Genomic DNA, 24754 nt, shown 5'->3' on the forward strand with positions numbered 1-24754 from the left:
AAATATTTTCCATGAGAGATACTTTCTATTTAATTTTGTCAATCTTGGTTTCATGTATTTTGGGGTTCTATTGTTAGATGCACACGTTTATAATTGTCAGGTCTTCTTGATAATAAAGATTATAAAATGTGTTTGTTTCTAGTGGTGTTTGTCTCTAAAGTTTATTTTATCTGAAATTAGCATAACTACTCTAGCTCTTGGTTTTTGCTTGCAAAGTCTGTCATTTCCCATCCTTTCACTTTCAACCTCTCTGTGTATTTAAACCTTTCTGTTTTTGTTTTTTTAATGTTTGTGCATGTATTTTGAGAGAGAGAGCAAGCGCCTGCAGCATGAGTAGAGGAGGGGCAGGGGGGGAGGGGCGGGGGAGAGAATCCCAAACAGGTTCCACACTGTCAGAGCAGAGCCCAGTGTGGGGCTTGAATTCACAGACCATGAGATCATGACCTGAGATGAAATCAAGAATCAGATGCTCAACTGACTGAGCCACCCAGGTGCCCCTAAACCTTTTGCTTCTTGAAGGTAGCATATGGGTAGTTGGATCATTTTTTTTTTTAAAGGTCCATCTGCCAGTCTCTGCTTTTTGTTTTTTGGGTTTTTTGTTTTTTGTTTTTAATTTTTTTTAACGTTTATTTATTTTTGAGACAGAGACAGAGTATGAACGGGGGAGGGACAGAGAGAGAGGGAGACACAGAATCGGAAGCAGGCTCCAGGCTCTGAGCCATCAGCCCGGAGCCCGACGCGGGACTTGAACTCACGGACCGCGAGATCATGACCTGAGCTGAAGTCGGACGCTTAACCGACTGAGCCACCCAGGCGCCCCAAGTCTCTGCTTTTTGGACAGCATGTTTAATCCTTTCACATTTAATTGATGATAAAGTAGAATTTGTGTCTGCTGTTTTGTTATTCTTATGTCTTAACTGTTTTTGTTCCTCTGTCCCTCTGTTACTGCCTTCTTTTGTGTTAGTATTTTCCAGTATGCTCCTTTAATTCCCTTACTGTTTATTTACATATATGTGTGTGTGTGTGTGTGTGTGTGGTGTTTGTTAGTTTCTTAGTGGTGTCCTGGGAATTATAATTAAACATCTTAATTTATAACAGTATACTTCAGGTTAATGCCAACTTACTTTCAATAGCACACAAAAGCTTTACTCTTATGTAGACCAGGTCTCCTCTTCCTTTACACTACTATAGTTACAAATTGTATCTATGTTGTGGACTCGTTAACACAGAATTATAATTATTGCTTCATGCCGTTGTCTTTTGAATCAGGGGGAAAAAGGGAATTACAAATGGAAAATACATTAATACTTTCTTTGCCTATATCAGAACGTTTAGTGGTGTTATTTCTTCATGTGAATTCGAGTTACTGTCTAGTGTCTCTGTATTTTAGTCTGAAGGATTCCCCATATTTCTCTCTTCTAAAAAAAATTTTTTTTAATGTTTATCTTTGAGAGAGATGGAGAGACAGCGTGATCAGGGGAGGGGCAGAGAGAGAGGGAGACACAGAATCCAAAGCAGGCTCCAGGCTCCAGGCTCCGAGCTGTCAGCACAGAGGCCGACACAGGGCTCAAACTTACGAACCGTGAGATCATGACGGACGCTCAACTGACTGAGCCACCCAGGCACCCCTGTTTTCAGTTTTTAAGAGTCTCTTATGGTTTGGCTCCCTCCCTCTCTAACTTTTTTTTTCCTCCTTCCCCTCTCCCAGTGTCTTCCATTAAGTTTCTCAGGATCCACATAAGAGTGAAAACATGGTATCTGCCTTTCTCTGTATGATTTATTTCACTTAACATAACACTCTCCAGTTCCATCCACGTTGCTACAAAAGGCCGTATTTCATTCTTTCTCATTGCCAAGTAGTATTCCATTGTGCATATAAACCACAATTTCTTTATCCATTCATCAGTTGATGGACATTAGGCTCTTTCCATAATTTGGCCATTATTGAAAGTGCTGCTATAAACATTGGAGTACAAGTGCCCCTATGCATCAGCACTCCTGTATCCCTTGGGTAAATTCCTAGCAGTGTTATTGCTGGGTCATAGAGTAGATCTATTTTGAATGTTTTGAGGAACCTCCACACTGTTTTCCAGAGCAGCTGCACCAGTTTGCATTCCCACCAACAGTGCAAGAGGGTTCCTGTTTCTCTGCATCCTCTCCAGCATCTAGTCTCCTGATTTGTTCATTTTAGCCACTCTGACTGGTGTGAGGTGATATCTCTGTGTGGTTTTGATTTGTACACTAATAATGAAGCAACAGAAAGACAAATAAAGAAATTGATCCCATTCACAATTGCACCAAGAATCATAAAATAGCTAGGAATAAACCTAACCAAAGATGCAAAAGATCTGTATGCTGAAAACTATAGAAAGCTTATGAAGAAAATTGAAGATATAGAGAAATGGAAAAACATTCCGTGCACATGGATTGGAAGAATAAATATTGTTAAAATGTCAATACTACCCAAAGCTATCTACACATTCAATGCAATCCCAATCAAAGTTGCACCATCATTCTTCTCGAAGCTAGAACAAGCAATCCTAAAATTTGTATGGAACCACAAAAGACCCCGAATAGCCAAAGTAATTTTGAAGAAGACCAAAGCAGGAGGCTTCACAATCCCAGACTTTAGCCTCTACTACAAAGCTGTAATAATCAAGACAGCATGATATTGGCACAAAAACAGACACTTAGACCAATGGAATAGAGACTCCAGGATTGGACCCACAGAAGTATGGCCAACTAATCTTTGACAAAGCAGCAAAGAATATCCAATGGAAAAAAGACAGTCTCTTTAACAAATGGTGCTGGGAGAACTGGACAGCAACATGCAGAAGAATGAAACTAGACCACTTTCTTACACCATTCACAAAAATAAACTCAAAATGGATGAAGGACCTGAACGTGAGACAGGAAACCATCAAAACCCTAGAGAGGAAAGCAGGGAAAAACTTCTCTGACCTCAGCCGCAGCAATTTCTTACTTGACGCATCTCCAAAGGAAAGGGAATTAAAAGCAAAAAAGAACTATTGGGACCTCATGAAGATAAAAAGCTTCTGCACTTCAAAAGAAACAATCAACAAAACTAAAAGGCAACTGACGGAATGGGAAAAGATATTTGCAAATGACATATCGGACAAAGGGCTAGTATGCAAAATCTATAAAGAACTCACCAAGCTCCACACCCGAAAAACAAATAATCCAGTGAAGAAATGGGCAGAAAACATGAATAGACACTTCTCTAAAGAAGACATCCAGATGGCCAACAAGCACATGAAAAGATGCTCAACGTCACTCCTCATCAGGGAAATAAAAATTTCATTTTTCAATCGCCAAACAGAAGGCTAGTGACAGAAATCTCACGCACCAATAGGAGATAGCTGAAGAGAATCTTTTTTGATCCCCTTGAATTAAGGTCTGTAAAAGCTGCACAAATTCAAACCAAACTCATGCCTTAGTTAGAGCCAATGACAAATGATACAAGTACTACTTGAACTCACTTCATTTAACAAACCGACCTTCTACGAAGTGCTTTTACACATACCAGATTAGCCCTGGGTCAGAATTATGCTTCAAAAGCAAATGAAAACTGTGGCGGTTGTCAGATAAATAAAATCTATAATTTAATAATAATGTAGTAAAAATAATGGAAAGAAACTCTAAAGTAGAAAAGTATCTAATTAACATCCTCCTATCACTTCAACTTAATTTCATCCAAGTGAAATGGATTTCTAGTGGTTAAGTATTATACGGGACAGTGTGGTAGTGGTACAAGGACAGACAAATAAACCAATGGGAGTAGAATAAACATTCACAAAACAAATCCATGCATATATGGTCTTGCGATTTCTGACAGTTTCCACTGCAATTCAGTGGGAAAGGATTACCTTTATAAGAAATGGTGCTTGATGTACTAGATATTCATATGGGAAAAAAATTAACCTTGACCACTACCTCATCGCATAGTTAAAAATTAATCTGAGATGGATCAAAGACCTAAATGTGGAAGCTAAAGAAACCAAGCTTCTTAGAAAAAAACATGTAAGAATAACTTCATAACGTAAGGGCAGGAAGAGATTAGATAAATAAAAGTCAGGATACAGAACAAAATTAAAGTGAAGAAATTCTGTTCATCAAAATACTCCACTAAGAGAGTGAAAAGACACGTTAAATTGGGAGAAAATATTTGTAATGCTTCCTTTTATCCAGAACACATTTAAAAAAAAAATCTTATAAATCAGTAAGAAAAATACAGATAACCCAATAGAAAACTGGGTAACAGACTTCAAAAGACACTTCACAGAGAGTATATCCAGCAACCAATAAACATATGAAAAACTGTTCAACATCTTTATAGTCTTCAAGAAAGTGCAAATCACAAATGAAATACCACCACATAATTTCCACAATGGCTGAAACTGAAAAGATCAGCACTATCAAGTACTGGAGAGGATGTGGAACAAACGAAATTCTCACACGTTTCTGGTGGACTAAACCGGTACACACGCTTTAAAAGATGCCTGGTGGTATCTACTAACATTATCAGTCCCATCACCCAGACATTCCATTCCTGTGTATACACACGAGAGAAATGAAAACTTACATCCATCAAAAGACATGTACAAGAATATTCACTGGATCCTTATTTACAGTACCTAAGAACTGGAAACAATCCAGTGTCCATCAATACACTGTGGTACATTTCTACAACTGAATTATTACACAATAACTGAAAAATAACAACTGCAGACAACATGGGTGAATCTTACAGACATGTTAAATTGAAAGGAGTCAGATCCAAAAAAGTTGGGAAAAGCATGTATCTATTTATGTGAATTTGAATAGCACACAAAAATAGGAAATAAAAGTCAGATAATGGTTTGCCTTGGGGGGACTGAGTAAAGGCATAAAGAAGCCTTCTGAGATGCTGGAAATGTTTGATGTCTTGATCTGGGTGGAGATTAATGAGCATACAGAAATGCAAAAATTCAACTAACTATATACTTAAGATTTGTGTACTGTCAGTTACATCGCCACTTAAAAAGAAAGTTCTTTTGATCTTTTTGTTTATATTTTGTAAGCACTGAGAATCAACAATGGATTATAAAAGTATCCAAAATTCATAAACAACATGGCCATTAATAATTAATGTACAAAAGAGCTTTATGAAAGACATGTAAGTTTTATGTACATTTTCCAATTGATAAAGTTGAACTATAAAAATCTCACATTTAAAAACGTTTAGTCTACTGAAAATTTCATATTCCACATATTAGAACGTCTCTTTTTTTAACTTTTTTTATTGGCTTTTTTTTTTTTTTTAATTTACATCCAAGTTACTCAGCATATAGTGCAATAATGATTTCAGTAGTGGAATCCAATGATTCGTCCCCTACATATAACACCCAGTGCTCATCCCAAGTGTCTTCCTTAATGCCCCTTGTCCATTTAGCCATCCCTCCACCCACAACCCCTCCAGCAACCCTCAGTTTGTTCTCTATATTTAAGAGCCTCTTATGGTTTGTCTCCCTCCCTTCTAGAGCCTCTCTTTTAAAAAAATGTATACAACTAGAAACTAAACAGAGTTGTACTTCCTGTGACTGTTTATTATGACACTTTTCATCCCTTTTATAGGTAGATGCACCTTTTTGTTTTGTTTTTTTTTAAGTTTATTTATTTGGAGACAGAGCGCGCGCAAGCAGGGGAAGGGCAGAGGGAGAGTGAGAGAGAGAATGCCAAGCAGGCCCCATGCTGTCAGGGTGGAGCCCAATGACGCCCGGCTTGATCTCACAAATTGTGAGATCATGGCCTGAGCTGAAAACCAAGAGTCAGACATTTAACCGACTGAGACACCCAGGCGCCCCTCTGATTTTTTTCAAAGAAAATGAAAAGGCTGCACCATACAAATTACAAAAACTGTTAAGCCTTTATTCCACTGTCAACTTTAGTTTTACTTTTTCAAATATCCTCCATTTAAAGTCCTCTAATTTTCTGTTCTGTAGCTTCTTAGAAGACAACTCACCCATCTACTTTCAAAAATAAAAAAACCAACCAAAAAAAAAAAAACAACCCTCCTATTTTTAAACTGACTTCTTCATTTTATATATAGACTCCTTTTGCTCTATCTGCATGCATATATGTTCTAGCAACTGACAATACATAGAACTAAGGTGTTTTTTAAAACCACTTTATTGAGAGGTATGATTGACTAACAAACAGGTGTACTTACTTAACGTATATAATTTGGTGAGTTTGGAGATACACATACACCCATGAAACCATCACCAAATTCGATGCCATAAAACATATCCATCACCTCCAAAAATTCCCTCTTGTCCTACGTATTTACTTATGGAATTAAAGTTCTTAAGTCGATAAAAATACCCAAGATAAATCTTAAAATGCAAACTAACATTTGTTTGAGATAACTTCAAATAATTACAACTTTTTATTTAACATAATTTTATTTAAAATTTAAAAAGCATTTTAGCTGAGAATACTGTTTCTGTTTTTCCTGGCAGAACAATCTGTAAGGAATAATGTGAAACTCAAACTCTTCATGTAGGACAGCATTTCTCAAACTTTAACATGCGTACGGATGATCAGGGAACCTTCAAATGCATATTCGGATTCAGTAGGTCTAGGCGAGCCTAAGATTTTTGAACGTCTAAGAAGCTCAGAAGTGATGGCTAAGCTTCTGGTCCATTTACTACATTTCGAACAGTACAAGAAGATTCCAAACACAAACTAAATACTAGAATTGAAGTCACAACTTATTTAAGGGACCATTTAGTTTAGTTTAGTTTTGTTTTGTTTTGTTTTTCCAGAGGCCTGAGTAAATTAACCCTGACTACTATTAATTTTATTTGGGTTTCATTTATGACACATGTTAAATTAGAATTATAACACCACTATAGTGAAAAGAATTTTAGCCAACGCCTGTCTAGCTTAAATTGATAGGGCACCGTGTATTTTGCAGCATAGATACATATAAACAGTTCCTGACTTATGATGGTTCAACTTAGAATTTTTTGACTTCACGACCGTGTGAAAGCAATACGCCTTCAGTAGAAACTGTATTTCAAATTCTGAATTTTGATTTTTTCCCCAGGCTATCACCAGGCAGTGCACTTCTCTCCTGTGACGCGGGGCAGAAGCAGCAAGCAGCGGCTCCCAGTCAGCCAGGCGGTCACAAGAGTAAACAACTGATGACCACTCTGTGAGCACACAACCAGTTTCTGTCTCACCTTCAGTACGATATTCAAGAGATTACATGACATACTCAATGCTTTAATTATGAAATAGCTTTTGTATTAGATGATGGTGCCCAACTGCAGGCTAATGTAAGTGTTCTGAGCACGTTTAAGATTAGGTTAGGCTAAGCTATGATGTAGGTTAGGTGTATTAAATGCATTCTCAACTTAGGATATTTTCGGGACACAACCCCATCATAAGTCGAGGAAGACTGAATTCCCTTTAGACATTGCTGGCTTTGCAGTTATGAACGTTTCAAGAGAGGTGATAAGGAGGGAGCGCACACACCTGGGTACTCTCAAGTGCTGCAAACTGCTTTATTAGGGAAAAGATACAACTGTCAATAAAATGATGTCCTTGAATGTATTTTTTATAGCAAATAAAGAATTAGTTTCCAAATATGTCTTTTTAAAAGCACAGAAGGAATCATATAAAGAGAGTTCATTTCTGGCAATACCTTTATTTTAAAGGCTACTCTTCCTAATAATTTTACCATATACTTAAAATTTTATTTTATTTATTTATTTTACTTACTTAAAATTTTATTAACAAAAATTTCCACTTGGGTGCTTTGCTAATGAAGACCATTCTGAGTAAGTGTTGTTTTCCTTATAAGGGTAGAATCTTTTTAAAAGACGTGAATGATTTACAAGATGCAGAATAAGAAAAAAATATAATTAATATAAAATATGGAACAGTAAAATTTAATGAAAGGAGGATAATTCTTGAAAGAACCCTGACATGGTTGCAGATGTAAGCAACATGCAAGCTATAAACAGCATCATATTCCCATCTTGATTAATGTTAAAATATCCCTAAATATAGCCCAATTCGTATCTGAGAAAAACATTTCAGGGCATAATTACTGATAATGACAACAGTAACCAATAATAGTCAAAACCCATCCACTGCTATAAACTCACATAACTTGCACTTAAAATATTCAAATTACAATTAACCTCCCCCCCCCCCCATTTATACCCTATATTGTTTTAGGTTTTAATTGAAAGATGCCATCCTCTTTATCCATTTTATTTTCTTATTTTCTTGCAACTTCTATTTTAACTTTACTAGAGACATAAAATATATAAGAACCTAGCAGTCTGAGTAAAAATAGAATAAATGGATAACCATTTGGGAAAAATAAGGAAACCCTTCCTTCTCAGCATGGACAAAAATAAACTTCAGGTAGATTAAAAATTGATGTAAAAATGAAACCACAAAAACACCTAAGAACATGCATCTAAATAACTTTATTAAATAATCTAATATTGTCCCACTGACAGATGCTATCATATATTAAATTCTAACTATATTTTCTGGTTGTGGGGAAGTTTTCAAGCATCACATACTCCCAAAGGGAACCCCCACCCCGACCCCGCAAAGAAAAAAACCACCACTACCAACAACAAAAACTTCAGATTTTACTATGTAAAAACCAGAAGTAATGTGTCAGAAAATACTATAGGCAAATGGAAAAGGCCAACAATGACCTGGAGAAAATATTTCTAATGAAAGTGACAGCTAATATTCCTAATGTATAAAGAGTATCAGAAAATAATAAGACAAAACCCAGTAGGAAAATGGCAAAGGACATGAACAAGCAACTCACAAACAGCCAATAAACATATTTTCAATGTTCATTCTCACTAGAATCGTTGAACACCCCCCCCCCCAAAAAAAGATGTCACTTTTTGCTCATATAGTGTAATGGCAAAGGTATTTTACAATGCCTATTATCCAATGTTAGCAAAGGCTGGCAATCTAAGTAGGAGCAAGCATAGATTTGAGAAAATGGGTGACAGGTAAACAGGAATGGCTGCTTAAGCATTTGTACGACTGCCATTATGGCGGGCTTCGCTGAGGTTGGAGATGGTGAGTTTTGGTAAATCCAGTCTGCGTGTCTACATGATTTTCTTCAGGAGTGCTCAGCAGTCAGTATACAAAAGAGAAATTGACAAGCTTAATTCAAGGTGTTCTTGCAAAGTAAGCATGGCACAATGAAAAGGGTGCAAAAGATAATAAGCACAAAATGAAGGGAACTAGTTATTCACCGAACTACTAAGTCCCATGAGATCTGGCATATAGGGATATTACTCTTTCCTTTCTTCCTTATTATGTAACCATTTTAACCATTAGTGTATGTGTGTGTGTGGCCAATACTAAGTGCTCACTACAACTGATGTGACAAATATACAAAGGATCATAAGAGGTACTATGTACAACTATATACCAACAAACTGTAGACAACCTAGAAGGAATGCAACCTGCCAAAACTGAATTAGGGTGAAACAGAAAATCTGAATAGACCAACTGCTAGTAAGGAGATGAAATCAGTTTAAAAAATTTTAAAGAAAGCCCAGGACTAGATGGCTTCACTGTTATATTTCACCAAGCATTTAAAGAATTCACATCAGTCTTTCTCAAACTCTTCCAAAAAATCAGTTGAAATGTCTCCTTTTTTGTTTATACTTTTGATTTGGGTCTTCTATTTTGCTTGGTTAGTCTAGCTAATAGTTTGTCAATTTTGTTCATCTTTACAAAGAACCAACTCTTAGTTTAGTTAATCCTTTCTATTGTTTTCCTGTTCTGTATTTCATCTACTTCTGCTCTAACCTTTATTATCTCTTTCCTTCTGTTAACTTTGGGCTCAGTTTCTTCTTTCTATCGTTCCCTAAGGTGTACAGGAAGGTTACTTGGGCTTTCGCTTGCTTCTTAACCTAAGTGTTTATTGCTATGAACTTCCCTCTTAGAACTGGTTTTACTGTATCCCATTACTTCTGGTATATAGAATTTCCATTTTCATTTGTCTCAAGAAACTTTTTTATTTCCCTTTTAATTTCTTCTTTGATCCCTTGGTTGATCAGGAGTGTGTTGTTCAATTTCCATGTTAAATTTTCCAGTTTTCCTCTTGTTACTGATTTCAGTTTCCTATCATTGTGGTCAGGGAAGATAGCTGATATAGTTTAAGTCTCTGAATTTGCTAAGATTTCTTTTGTAGCCTACCTTATTTCTATCCTAGAAAATGTTCCATGTGTGCTATTTATCTTTTGCCTATTTTTGTGTCAGACTATTTTGTTGTTGTTGAGTTTTGAAAGTCCTCATATATTCTATGTGTTCCAAATACAATGTTGTGAGGCTTTTGTCCTATTTTAAGAATTTTATAATTTTAGGTCTACCTTTAAGTCTTTGATCTTATTTGAGTTAATTTTTGTATATGGTGTTAGATAAGGGTCTAACTTCATTTTTTGCATGTGATTATGCAGTTTTCCCAACACCATGTTCCTTTCCCCATAGGATGGTCTTGGTATCCTTGCCAAAAATCTTTTGACCATAAAAGCAAGGGTTTATTCCTGGGTTCTCTATTCTATTTCATTGCGCTATGTATCTGCCTTTATGTTAATACTACATTGTTTTCATTACTGTTGCTTTGTATTAAGTTCTGAAATTAGGAAATGTGAATCCTCTAGCTTTCTTCTTTTTCAAGATTGTTTTGGCTATGCAGGATCCTGTGAGATTCCACATGAATTATAGAATGGGTTTTTCTATTTTTGAAAAAAATGTCCTTGAGATTTTGGTAAGAATTATACTGAATCTATAATTGCTTTGAATTGATATCTTAATAATAGAAAGTCTTCTAATCTATGAACATGGGATGTCTTTCCATTGATTTATGTCCTCTTCAATTTCTTTCAGCAACATTTATAGCTTTCATTGTACAAGTCTATCATCTCCTTGGTTAATTCCTAAGCATTTTATTCTTTTAAATGCTATTATAAATAGAATTTTTTCATAATTTCCTTTCCATTGTTAGTGTATAGAAATGTAACGGATTTTTTGGTATTGATTTTACACCCTGCTACTTTGCTGAAGTCACTCACTAGTTTTTTTTGTTTGTTTGTTCATTTTTTTTGCTAGAATCTTTAGGGTTTTCTAAGATCACATCATCTACAAAGACAATTTTACTTTTGCCTTTCCAATTTGGGTAACTTTTGTTTCTCTTTCTTAACTAACTCCTATGGCTAGAACTTGCAAGACTATTTTGTTTGTTTGTTTTAATGTTTATTTATTTTTGAGAGAGAGAGGCAGAGCACGAGCAGGGGAGGGGCAGAAAGGGAGGGAGACACAGAATCCAAAGTGGGTTCCAGGCTCTGAGTTGTCAACACAGAGCCCAACATGGAGCTCGTGAGCAGTGACATCATGACCTGAGCTGAAGTCAGACACTTAACTGACTGAGCCACCCAGGCGCCCCACTTCAACACTATTTTTAACAGAAGTGGTGGAAGTGGGCATCCTTGCCTTGTTCCTGATCTTAAAGGAAAAGCTTTTAGTCTTTTCCTTTAGGAAAAGAGCATGATGTTTGCTGGAAGTTTTGTATTATGTTGAGATAGTTTCCTTCCATTCTTAGTTTGTTGAGTGTTTTTATCATGATAGGGTGCTGAATTTTGTCAAATGCTTTTTCTGCATCGATTGAGATGACCATGTTTTTTTTTTCCATTTGTTAAATGATAACTATATTGTGTGACTTTCATATGCATTCCAGGAATAAATCCCACTTGATCATGGTGTAAAATCTTTTTAATATGCTTCCTAATTTGGTTCGTTAGTATTATGCTGATGATTTTTGCATAGGTTTCATAAGGGATATTGGTCTCTAGTTCCTTTTTTTTTTTAATTTTTTTTAATGTTTATTTTATTTTTGAGAGAGACAGAGACAGCGAGTGGGCTAGGGGCAGAGAGAGAGGGAGACACAGAATCGGAAGCAGGCTCCAGGCTCTGAGCTATCAGCACAGAGCCCGACGTGGGGCTCGAACTCACAAGCCGTGAGATCATGACCTGAGCCAAAGTCGGACACTCAACCGACTGAGCCACCCAGGCGCCCCTCTAGTTCCTTTTCTTGTAGTGTCTTTTTCTGGCTTTGGTTTCAGGGTAAGACAGGCCTCATGGAATGATTTAAGAAGTGTTCCCACCTCTTCAATTTTTAAAAAAAGTTTGAGAAGGACTGATACTAGTTCTTTAAATGTTTAGTAGAACTCACCAGTGAAGCCATGAGATCTAGGGCTTTTGTTTGCAGAGTGGGTGTGCAATTGATTTTTGATTACTGATTCGATCTCTCTACTAATTATAGGTCTATTCAATCTAATTCTTCATGAGTCCTGGTAGCTTTTGTATTTCTAGGAATTTGTCCATTTTATCTGATTATCCAATTTGTTGGCATATCGTTGTTCATTAATACTCTCTTAAAGTCCTTTTTATTTCCATACAATTGGTAGTAATGTCTCACTTTCATTTCTAATTTTAGTAATATGAATCTTCTCTTTTTTCTTAGTCTAGACTAGGTAACGGTTTGTCAATTTCGTTGACATATTCAAAGAACCATATTTTGGTTTGACTGATTTTCTCTTTGTTTTTCTAATCTCCATTTAGATTAGAATAAAGACTGCCCTAGTCTTTATTATTTCCTTTCTGTTAGATTTGAGTTCAGTGTATTCTTTTCTCATCCCTGAAGCTGTAAAGTTAGTTGATGATTTGACATATTTCTTATTTTATTTTGTTTTTTGAGAGAGAGAGAGAGAGAGAGAGATTGCAAGCAGGGGAGAGGGGTAGAAGGAAAGAGAGAGAATCTTAAGCAGGCTCCACACTCAGCACAGAGCTCCAGAACCCAGGGATCATGACCTGAGCTGAAATCAAAAGTTGGATGCCCAACCCACTGAGCCACCCAGGGGCCTTTCTTGATTTTTAAATGTAAGTATTTATAGCTATAAAGTTTCCCCTTGATACCACTTTCACTGCATCCTGTAAGTTTTGACATGTTGTGTTTTCATTTTCATTTGTCTCTAAGTAGTTTATGATTAAATTTCTATAGATTTGTGAGTAAATTCAGTTTTCTTTTTGTTACTGATTTGTAACTTTATCCTGTTGTGGTCAGAGAGGACAATTTGTATCATATCTATCTTTTAAAATATACTAAGATCAATTTGTGGCCTAACATACAACTACCATGGAAAATGAGCAATGTGTACTTCAGAAGAACGTGTACACTGCTGTTTTTGTTGGGTAGAGTGCTTTGTATACGTTCATTAGATCTTATCAGTTGACTGTGTCAACTTCTGTCTGATTATTCTATTAATGCAAATAGGTTACTGAAGTCTCCAACTATAAATACAGATCTATTTCTCCCTTCAATTCTGTTAGTTTTGGCTTCATATATTTTGATGTTTGTCATCAGTTAAGTAAAGTTTAATAATTGTTTTATGTTCTTGCTGTATTGAACCTTTGATTAATATCCAATTGCCCTTATTTATCTCCTATAATAATTTTTGACTTAAAGTTTATTTTGTCTTAAACTCAAAATGGATAAAGGACCTGAATGTGAGACAGGAAACCATCAAAACCCTAGAGGAGAAAGCAGGAAAAGACCTCTCTGACCTCAGCTGCAGCAATTTCTTACTTGACACATCCCCAAAGGCAAGGGAATTAAAAGCAAAAATGAACTATTGGGACCTCATGAAGATAAAAAGCTTCTGCACAGCAAAGGAAACAATCAACAAAACTAAAAGGCAACCAACGGAATGGGAAAAGATATTTGCAAATGACATATCGGATAAAGGGCTAGTATCCAAAATCTATAAAGAGCTCACCAAACTCCACACCCGAAAAGCAAATAATCCAGTGAAGAAATGGGCAGAAAACATGAATAGACACTTCTCTAAAGAAGACATCCAGATGGCCAACAGGCACATGAAAAGATGCTCAACGTCACTCCTCATCAGGGAAATACAAATCAAAACCACACTCAGATATCACCTCACGCCAGTCAGAGTGGCCAAAATGAACAAATCAGAAGACTATAGATGCTGGAGAGGTTGTGGAGAAATGGGAATCTTCTTGCACTGTTGGTGGGAATGCAAACTGGTACAGCCACTCTGGGAAACACTGTGGAGGTTCTTCAAAAATTAAAAATAGACCTACCCTATGACCCAGCAGTAGCATTGCTAGGAATTTACCCAAGGGATACAGGAGTACTAATGCATAGGGGCACTTGTACCCCAGTGTTTATAGCAGCACTCTCAACAATAGCCAAATTGTGGAAAAATCCTAAATGTCCATCAACTGATGAATGGATAAAGAAATTGTGGTTTATATACACAATGGAGTACTATGTGGCAATGAGAAAGAATGAAATATGGCCCTTTGTAGCAACGTGGATGGAACTGGAGAGTGTGATGCTAAGTGAAATAAGCCATACAGAGAAAGATACCATATGTTTTCACCCTTATGTGGATCCTGAGAAACTTAACAGAAACCTATAGGGGAGGGGAAGGAAAGAAAAAAAAAAAAAAAGAGGTTAGAGTGGGAGAGAGCCAAAGCATAAGAGACTCTTAAAAACTGAGAACAGACTGAGGGTTGATGGGGGGTGGGAGGGTAGGGTAGGCGATGGGCATTGAAGAGGGCATCTTTTGGGGTGAGCACTGGGTGTTGTATGGAAACCAATTTGACAATAAATTTCATATATTAAAAAAAATAATAATAACGTTTATTTTGTCTGATGTTATCATCACACCACACTCTTCTGGTTAGTATTTACATGGATTATCTTTCTCCTCCCTTTGACTTTCATTATGTGTCTTTAGATGTAAAATAAGTCTCCTGTAGACAGCATATAGTTGCATCTTGTAGTTTTATCCATTCTGCCAATCTCTTATCTTTTTACTGGAGAATTTAACCTGTTTATATTCAAGGTAAATACTGGTAAGAAGAAACTTCTACCATTTTGCTATTATTTTCTATATACCTTATAGTCTTTTTTTGTCTCTCATTTCCTGCATTATTGTCTTTTTTTAAGTTGGTTTTTATAGTGAATGCAACATTTCAATTCTCATTTCTTTTTGTGTATATTTAGCTATTTTCTTTGTGTTTCCCATGGGGATTACGTTTAAGGTCTGAAAATTATGTAACACTCTAATTTGACTTTATACCAGCTAACGTCAATAACCTACAAAAAACCTCTGCTCCTTTACAGCTCCACCCCCACTCTGTCAGTAGCTGATGTCACGAAATACAAACTAATAATTATTTTAAATGCATTAGCCTCTTAAATGCATCATGAAGACAAAAAATGGAATTACAAACCAAAGTCACAACAATGCTAGCTTTTACAGCAAATTTTTTTTTTAGAAGATATTAGGCTCTTAAATCATGTAACAAAAAGTAGAGTTCAAACATTTGTTACAATACTGACTTTTAGTTGCTTGTGTATTTACCTTTATCGAGATCTTTATTTCTTCATAAAGCTTGGAGTTACTGTCTACTGTCCTTACATCTCACCCTGCAGGGCTCCCTTGAGCATTTCTTACAGGGCAGGGCTAGTAGTAATGAGCTCCCTCAGCTTTATTTTATTTGGGAAGGTCTCATTCTTGTGAAAGAATGCCCTCACTTTTGAAAGACCATCTTGATTTTTTTTCTTCTTTGAGCACTTTAAGTTTTATTTATTTATTTTGAGAGGGAGACGGATTCTGTCAGTGCAATTTTTGCCTCGGTGCAGAGACAGATTACAGGTGCCTCCAACTTCACCACGTTCCCTGAAAACTATTTTTGTGTATTGATCTGGTCACCAAATAACTTCCTAAATACATTTACTAGTTCTAAAACTTTTCAATTAATTTTCTTGGGTTTTTGAAGTAGACAATCATAGCATCTATAAATAATCTAATGTCTCCTCCTTTGAAATACTTACACCTCTCACTTTTTAATCTAGTCTTTCTATTATTTAAAAATGTTATTGGCAAGCATTCTTGTCTTATTCTTTCTTGACTTACATACAGTATATTGGTAGTGCTTCTGTGTTCATTATAATGTGGGCTGTTAGTTTTACTTATCTTTACATGGTTAAAGAAGAATTTTTGCTTTCTTATTTAGTAAGATTTTTCCTCCAACAACCTGATGAACTATCATGATAATATAAAATTTTCTTATTTAACACTGAGATATTTAATGTATTTTCTAACACTTAAACATTCTTGTATTTCTGCAAATAACCCATACTTGTTTTGAACATAATGCTGGGTTTGGCTTAATGGTATTTTTAACTTTTTTTTTTTAATTTAAAGTGACTGATTTGTGATTTTCACTTTTGTACTGTCTTCTAAAGGCTTTTATGTCAGTGTTACAACACCTAAATTGAACTGGGAATTCTTCTATATTTTCCTGTGTTCTGGATAATTATCTGTTCATAGGTGTGGATGAAACTATCTGTATAACCTCAACTAAGCCTAGCAGCATGTTCTCCAATAACTTTTCTTCCCTCGCCAGGTGTATTCAAGTTTTCCACTTCTTTTTTTACCCTTTTGTCCACTTATATTGTCCTAAAATCACTCTTTTTATTCAGATTTTCAGATTATTTTAGCATAAGACTGTTACATTTTAATATGATATTTTCTAATAAATTTTAGTTCGTATCTCTGGTTAATATCTCAAATTTCTGATATTCTAATTTTTAATTCTTTTTTTTTGGTTAAAGAATTGCCAGAAGGTTGTCAATTTTGTTGATCTTCTCAAAAAAATCTATTTTTCCTGTTTCCTAATTTATCACAGAAATTTAATTCCATCTTTCCTTTTACCATTTTGTTTTGTTGTTCTCTTTCAAATTTCAAAAATATGAATGCCTACTATGTTTTCAGTCTGTAGCCCACATGTTTTCCAACCGGTAAAACTTTGGGTAATAAGCACATCCGTGTGCTTTTCCACATTCTACAGTCTGGCTCCTGTCCTCAGCACACAGCTACAATTGTTCTCAGTACGTCACGGATCCCTATATGTTGCCCAAGATAACAAATCTACTGTCCTTTTTTTACTAGAACTCTTTATACGGTATCTGTCATTAACCATGTCCTGCTTCCTGAAACTCTATTCTCTTGGCTTTTCTGAGAAAACCCTTTCCTCGCTTTTCTCCTGAGTCTCCCATCATCCTCCCTCAGCATCCCACCACGGTGGGCTTCTTTTCTTCTCTTAAATGTCAGGGTTTCCCAAGACTGTGTGTCTGAGAACTCTGCTCTTATTAAACATGATTCCTAGTGACCTCATCCAAATCCATGGATGCAACTATCTTCTATATGTAAAACTATCTCAACCCATTGTACAGCTCCCAACTAGATAAGACAAAATAGGGTATCTCAAGGTATCCTGTCTAACTAATGTCAGCAATATCATCTTTATCCTGTAAATTTTACCATCTTTCCAGGTTACAGACACTTGTGATTACTATCAATATTCCCAGGTTGGTAACATAGGAATTATTTTAGGTTCCTCCCTCTCATGTACCCATATTCAATCAGTCACTAAATTCTGAAGGTTTACCTTTACCCCTTTAAGAATGTGTTCCTTCATGGCTGTTCCTAGAATCTCTACCTTAGATCATGATTTTCATAAAAAACTACCTTGATACTCCCATAATCTTCCTGTCTGCAACCTGGTCTCTCTCCTATCTACATGCTACACCACTTTCCAAATGATTTTTTTTTTAATTTAAATTTATTTATTTTGAGAGAAAGAGAAGCAGCAGGGAAGAGGCAAAGAGAGAGGGGGACAGAGGATCTGAAGCGGGCTCTGTGCTGACAGCAGAAAGCCCAATGCAGGGTTGGAACTCACGAACTACGAGATCATGACCTGAGCCGAAGTCGGACACTTAACCAACTGAACCACGCAGGCGCCCCCAGGTGATTTTTTAATAAATGAAATATTTGTTTACTGGTGACTCACAGCTTGTGCTCTTACAAATTCTTTTTATTTCCCCTACTTAGGATAGCCTCTGTCTACCCCCTTATCTACCTATTTAAATTCTACGTCCTTCCAAGTTTAAGCCTTCTATCTCCCTCTCTGGAAAGCTCCTTCTCCTTTTGTGCTAGCATTGCACCTTGGGCACATGTCTTTCATAAAACATGTGGTTCTATGGCAACCATTGATTAATTTAACTATTTTCCACTAAAGGAGAAGCAACCCGAGGCCAACCAATCTTGTTTGCCACTGTACTCTCATCAGCTAGCAAATGTTTGTTCATGTTCAAAGTACACATGAACTATTTTAAAAAATTTTTGTTTAAGTAAGAACTCATGTAAACATATACATAACCAGAACTGTTAGTCAGAGAAAGGCAGATATCATATGATTTCATTCATATGTTGGAATCTGAGAAACTTAACATATGACCATAGGGGAAGGGAAGGAAAAGTAAGATACAAACAGAGAAGCAAACCATAAGAGTCTCTTAAACAGAGAACAGGGTTGATAGGGGTAGGGAAAACGGGTGATGGGCACTGAGGAGGGCACTTGTTGGGATGAGCACTGGGTGTTGTATGGAAGCGATGAATCGCGGAATCTACTCCTGAAGCCAAGACTACACTGTATGTTAACTGACTTGACGATAAAAAAGTTTAGAAAACTAACTAAATAAATAAAATCTTAAGGAAAAAAAAAAAAAAACGGACTACCAGTAAACTTACATAAACAAAAATACATACAACAGAAAAAAACATAAGTGGGTCCAGGTCCATAAATTCATGTTGCTTTTCCAAAAGAATTTGAGTCCTACAGGAGGTCAGACTCCTAAGCTTCTCTGAACTTAGGGATGTAAAAATTGACCAGATAACTCAGGATTGGAATGCTACCAACTATTCTATATTACTATTCTGGGTCTAACATAGCCAGACTACTAGAGTGGTATGATTAAAAGAAAAAAAAAAAAAAAAAAGCTAGTATGTTGATTGTGATGCATCCTTAAAAGACCTGAGTCCTTAATAATGAAATAAAAATAAAAAAGCGTTTGCTTATTGTAAATCCATTCCTTAAGGTCTTATCACAACACACTGCTCAGTTGAAAATATTAGCTCTTGAGACTCTCAGATTTTTGTTACCAGATTTTTGTTGTGGTGCTTTACTTGTTTCCGGTGGGAGTTTTTTATTATCTTGTTTATTTTCATAATTAATTGCAGTATATAACTTAAAGGAGCATAAATTTCTTAAGGACAAAGCTGGACCATCAGAGAGTAAAACTATAAGCAAACTGTTTAGAAAAAAACATTCAGTAAGAGTTTCAGTTTTCCAATCTGTATGTCATCTTAGCCCTGACCTAAATATAGTAAGTTTGCTTTAATTACAACTTTTTGGTTATAGAAAACTGGTAGTGAAACTAAGGCTTGAGATTCTACCTCTAATTATGACTCAGTGTTACACTGTTCCAGGAACCCAGCCTATAAGCCCAGATCCAGTAAAGTCATCTCAAAGTAAATTTAATTGTTCACGGGAAGAACTCAGAACAACACTGTATGGAATGGGAACAAATTACCAATGTAAAAACAGTAAAACATTTTTAAATGTGCAAAACTCACACTCACATAGTTTAAGAACTGCATTTTCCAAACATACCTTGTCCATTAATTTACTTGCATGAAGACTCAAGCTATTGAAGAATATTTTTTTGCTTAGCAAATGCATTTCTTCAATGGTAGTCAATAATGTAGTTCCACTATTTCCAACAATGCCACTAAAAGCAAAGGATATTTCAGGTTGCAAAACAAGCCTGACACAATGAGTTCTTTAACTGAATATAATTCACTTAAAAGATCTAGATTTAAAATAAAAGTATGTATGGAGAATATAAGCTGTGAATTAAAAACAACTACTTTAGTTTCACATAAAAATGACAGATATTTTACTTAAGAGTTAGGTAACAAACAAATGTTTCCAGTGTTTCACAATCTCTTTTAGAAAAACACTTATAAGATGCAAATCCATCTATTTTTCTCTATTACGGTAAATGCATGTCTTGATTATCCAAGACCTAATTTTAACTTTAAGGAAGCCATTCCATCAATAATAACTCTATTCATAAAATATTTAAATTTTATTAACACTGATTTATTCTTTCCATTAAAACTCTTACACCGGGGCGCCTGGGTGGCTTAATCAGTCAAGTGTCTGACTTCGGCTTGGGTCATGATCTTGTGGTTCGTGAGTTGGAGCCCCGCATCGGGCTGTGTGCTGACAATGCAGAGCCTGCTTTGGATCTTCTGTCCTTCTCTCTTTCTGCCCCTCCCCGACTTGTTCTCTCTCTCTCTCTCTCTCTCTCTCTCCCAAAAATAAGTAAACATTAAAAAAAGGTGAGTAAAACAAAACAAAAAACTCTGACATCATATATAAATTATAAAGTTTCTCAATTTTTATACGACTGCCTAAGTAGCAGCAAATTTAGACTGTGAAAAATCTTGTAATATTTTAAAATATCTAATTATTAGCACACTCTATACTCCTCAATTTGCTATTACAAGGATATTTCTTAGACCTATCTAAGGAATTTTCTCATTTTTGCTAGAATGTAAAACAAGCCTGTATATAAAACAATTCCCAATTTTATTCTAATTCATGTACTGAAAGTCATTTAAAAATTTGATATTAGGAGAAAAGGTTTTTGTTGATGTGAAAATATACCATAATCCAGTAGGAAATCCTAATTTCTAATGGCACAATACCATCTTACTATACCTAAAAGAAATTTAGATTGCTGAAAATAAATATAATGGCATTACTAAATACCATTAGATAGTAAACAAACAAACAAAAAAAGCCAATTTACAGAAAACTGATATATTACACATGACATGTTATAAAAGCAAATACTAATGCCATTTACTTCAATACATTCTGAAACTAAAACAAATTGGAATGAATTCTTATATAGCTAATGCAGGCAAACCACATTAACAAACATATATATAAAGTAAACAGCAAAATAAAAGCAAATTCCTAAACAGGTAGCCATAATACCTATATTTACAAAAAAGAAAGTATTTCAATTAAAAATAGTATAAGCTAAACACCAAAATAAACTGAAAGAAATTCCCATGTATTCCATGTATGCCTATACATACAATAAAAATAAGTATGCTTCTGAATAGTAAAATATACCAAGCAACAGGGGAAAAAACTGAATGGATACAAACAGAAACTGATATTTAAAAATTTCTTTAATGTTTATTTATTTATTTTGAGAGAGAGAGAGTGAGTGAGTTGGGGTGGGGCAGAGAGAGAGGGAGAGAGAATCCCAAGCAGGCTCTGTGCTGTCAGCAGAGAGCCTGATGCGGAACTTGAACTCACGAACCATGAGATCAATTATGACCTGAGTTGAAATCAAGAGTTGGACACTTAACTGACTGAGCCGCCCAGGCGCCCAGAAACTGACATTTTAATGAAAACTTTGGAGAGATAACAACATACGTTTACATTCATTTAAAAAAAAAATTGGAGTTATCAGCCATATTTTGCACTTACTCAGATCTAGAATTTACTAATGGTTGCAAAGTACTCAACAGGTACCAGTAACTGAGCCAAGTACTTACAGATGGTTATTGCATTTCACTCCATATTTATACCCAACATGCTTATCCTGCCATTACTTGATTTTTCAATTTTAGGTATTATTTACAAAAACCCTGCTATGGAAGATGAGAGTCAAATTCTCTTAACATAATACTCATCCCCCACCACAATATACCCAAACTTCAGCCTTCCCAGGCTCTCTAACACAGTTATATCACAGGGTTCTGGTGAATAAACACTCAACGTTTACAATATTACAGGCATGTAAATACTATTCAGAGCTAACTGAGGCATCAGGGAATTCAACACAAGGGAATGAGCAGGCTGATGAAGAAGACAAACCCCAGTGTCACAGCCTTGCAGGAGGCCAGAAAGCAACCAGTCCAGACTGGAGGAAGAGAATGAGGGTTCCAAGAGGAATGCAGGAAGGGAAGAGGGGAGAGAAGTTGGGAAGAATTGGTAGATGTGCTTGACTACACGGTGAGAAAATGTGGAGTCCACTTAAGGGTTTGGGTCTGCAGCAAAGCACTACCAGGAATTTATCCAAAGGATACAGGACAGGGGCACATGTACCCAATGTTTATAGCAGCGCTTTCAACAATATGGAAAGAGCCCAATGCCCATCAACTGATGAATAGATGAAGCTGTGGTATATTTATACAATGGAATACTACTTGGCAATGAAAAAGAATGAAATCTTGCCATTTGCAACGATGTGGATGGAACTAGAGGGTATTATGCTAAGTGAAGTAAGTCCGAGAAAGACAGAAATCTTATGTTTTCACTCATATGTGGAATTTAAGAAACTTAAGACCATGGAGGAAGGGAAGGAAAAAAAAAATAGTTACAGACAGAGAGGAAGACAAGCCATAGGAGACTCTTAAATACAGAGAACAAACTGAGGTTTGATGGGGGTGGAGGGGCAGGGGGGTGGGGAAAATAGGTGATGGGCATTGATGAGGGCACCTGCTGGGATAAGCACTGGGTGTTGTATGTAAGTGATGTATCACAGGAATCTACTCCCAAAGCCAAGAGCACACTGTATACACTGCATGCTAACTTGATGATAAATCATATAGTAAAAGAAAAAAAAAATTTGGGTCTAAAACAGCGATCAGGACATAGGAAAGTAAGCAAATACAAAAACAAAGCAATTACTAAGTACAGAGAGAAAAAGGTTTACAAGTAAGGAAATGTAATCAAAGTATGCTGGATTCCCTGTTTTCATGGATTCTGCATCTTCCTTTGCCTCGTTTACTATTGCCTTTTGATGGAATCTATCCTCTGGGAGTTTGAATGTATAGGGGGCATTTTTTTTTTTTTTTTTTTTGAAAATTTGCACGTCTCCTATTTTTCCCCAATTTTCTCTGTGGGTTTCTTTTCTTTCTAACCTCTAAATATGAGAGCTCCCCAGGTCTCAGTCTTAGGCCTCTTCTTCATCTGTACTTACTTGCTAAGTGATCTTACCTAGTCCTGTTGCTTCAAATACCATCTATATGCTGCAAACTACCAGAGGTATAGGTTCAGCCCTGACTTCTCCGTTGTCTGCTCACTCAACACATCCCACCACGCGTTCACAGGGATGCTGGATCCCACATGGCCAAAACTGGGCTGAACTCTTCGGCACCCACCCACTCCCATAAACCTGTTCCTCTCCAGCATCCTCCCTCTCAGCAAACGACAATACCACCCATCTAACTGTTCAAACCAAAAGCCAAGAATTCGTCCCAGACTCCCCACATGTCACCCTACCTAGTCCATATATATTTCCTATTGTCTCTGGACCTCCAAGACTATCACTCTGACACATCACCATCTCTGCTCAGAACACAGACTGCTTCCTAAATACCTTGTTCCCCTTTACCCCAGTACACTACATTATCCACAGTGTCCAGAGTCACCTGATATATCATAAATCAGCTCAAGTCACTGAAACATCCCCACCCACCCCCACACACATACATCTTCTCCAACCCTCTCAGTATAAAATCAAAATCTTCACCATAGCCTACAAAGTCCTACATGATCTGGCCTTTGCTTACCTCTCTGATTTCATTCCTCCCTACTCCTTCCATTCAATCTATTCCAACCACTGGCCTTCCTTCTGGTCCTGTAAAATGCAAGCTTTTTCCAGCTTCAGGACCAGAATACCCTGTCTAGGATGCTCTTTACCAAGATCTTCACATGCCCGACTCCTTCACGCTGTGCAGGTCTGTGTTCAAATATCACCTCCAGGGGCGCCTGGGTGGCGCAGTCGGTTAAGCGTCCGACTTCAGCCAGGTCACGATCTCACGGTCCATGAGTTCGAGCCCCGCGTCAGGCTCTGGGCTGATGGCTCAGAGCCTGGAGCCTGTTTCTGATTCTGTGTCTCCCTCTCTCTCTGCCCCTCCCCCGTTCATGCTATGTCTCTCTCTGTCCCAAAAATAAATAAAAAACGTTGAAAAAAAAAAAAAAAAAAAAATCACCTCCACCACAAGGCCTTTAAAACAGCCCCATGCACATACACTTGCTCATATGTGGTCACTCCCTATACTTCGTTTCCTTTCTCCTGCTTTATTTCTCCTCGTTGCCCTTAGCCCTATCTAAATTATTATTTTATACTTGTTTGTCTTTCTCCCCATTAGAATGTAAGTTTAAGTGGTTTTGTTCACTGCCATATCTTTAGCATCTAGTAGACTGACGTCTGCAATCAATTTTTTAATTGACTAAATGAGGAAATATGTGAACAAAAAAAGTACATGGAAAAAAATGATCAAAAGATCCAACTGTCATCCTCAAAATCATCACTTTCAAAGATAGAAAAATTATAATTCTCAGAGTCTAATAAATATATTACCTTCAGAATCCAAATGATTTTTTCTTAGCATTCTTTGTATTAGAAACTGAGTTATCTTTATCTTCAAATGATAAATTTTGTTCAGTACCATCATGGGTATTACTACATAAAGAATTTAAAAATTATTTACCACTACCTTTGCCTAATACGGCATTAGTTATGTGTTAGCTGCTTTCAGCTGCTGTTGTGTTTTCTAAGTACGTATCATTCTCTTATTTTAGGAAGCTTACAACATCACAATTGAAACTAATTTATTGCTTCTGAGTCATGGCAAATGATGGTAATAAATTTATA

General features: G+C 36.3%; 1 protein-coding gene across 4 annotated transcripts in view; it reads right to left on the bottom strand.

Moving 5' to 3' along the window:
- COG6 (component of oligomeric golgi complex 6) overlaps window positions 1–24754 on the bottom strand; it is a 131117-nt gene that overhangs the window by 74060 nt on the left and 32303 nt on the right. For all 4 annotated transcript variants that reach the window (XM_078434085.2, XM_078434087.1, XM_078434084.2 and 1 more), the window contains exon 13: window positions 19675–19792. In XM_078434085.2, the coding sequence (XP_078290211.1) occupies window positions 19675–19792 (118 nt within the window). The remainder of the gene's footprint in view (window positions 1–19674; window positions 19793–24754) is intronic.

This window comes from Panthera onca, chromosome A1 (assembly GCF_046562875.1).
Source record: "Panthera onca isolate mPanOnc1 chromosome A1, mPanOnc1 haplotype 2, whole genome shotgun sequence".
NCBI lineage: Eukaryota > Metazoa > Chordata > Mammalia > Carnivora > Felidae > Panthera > Panthera onca.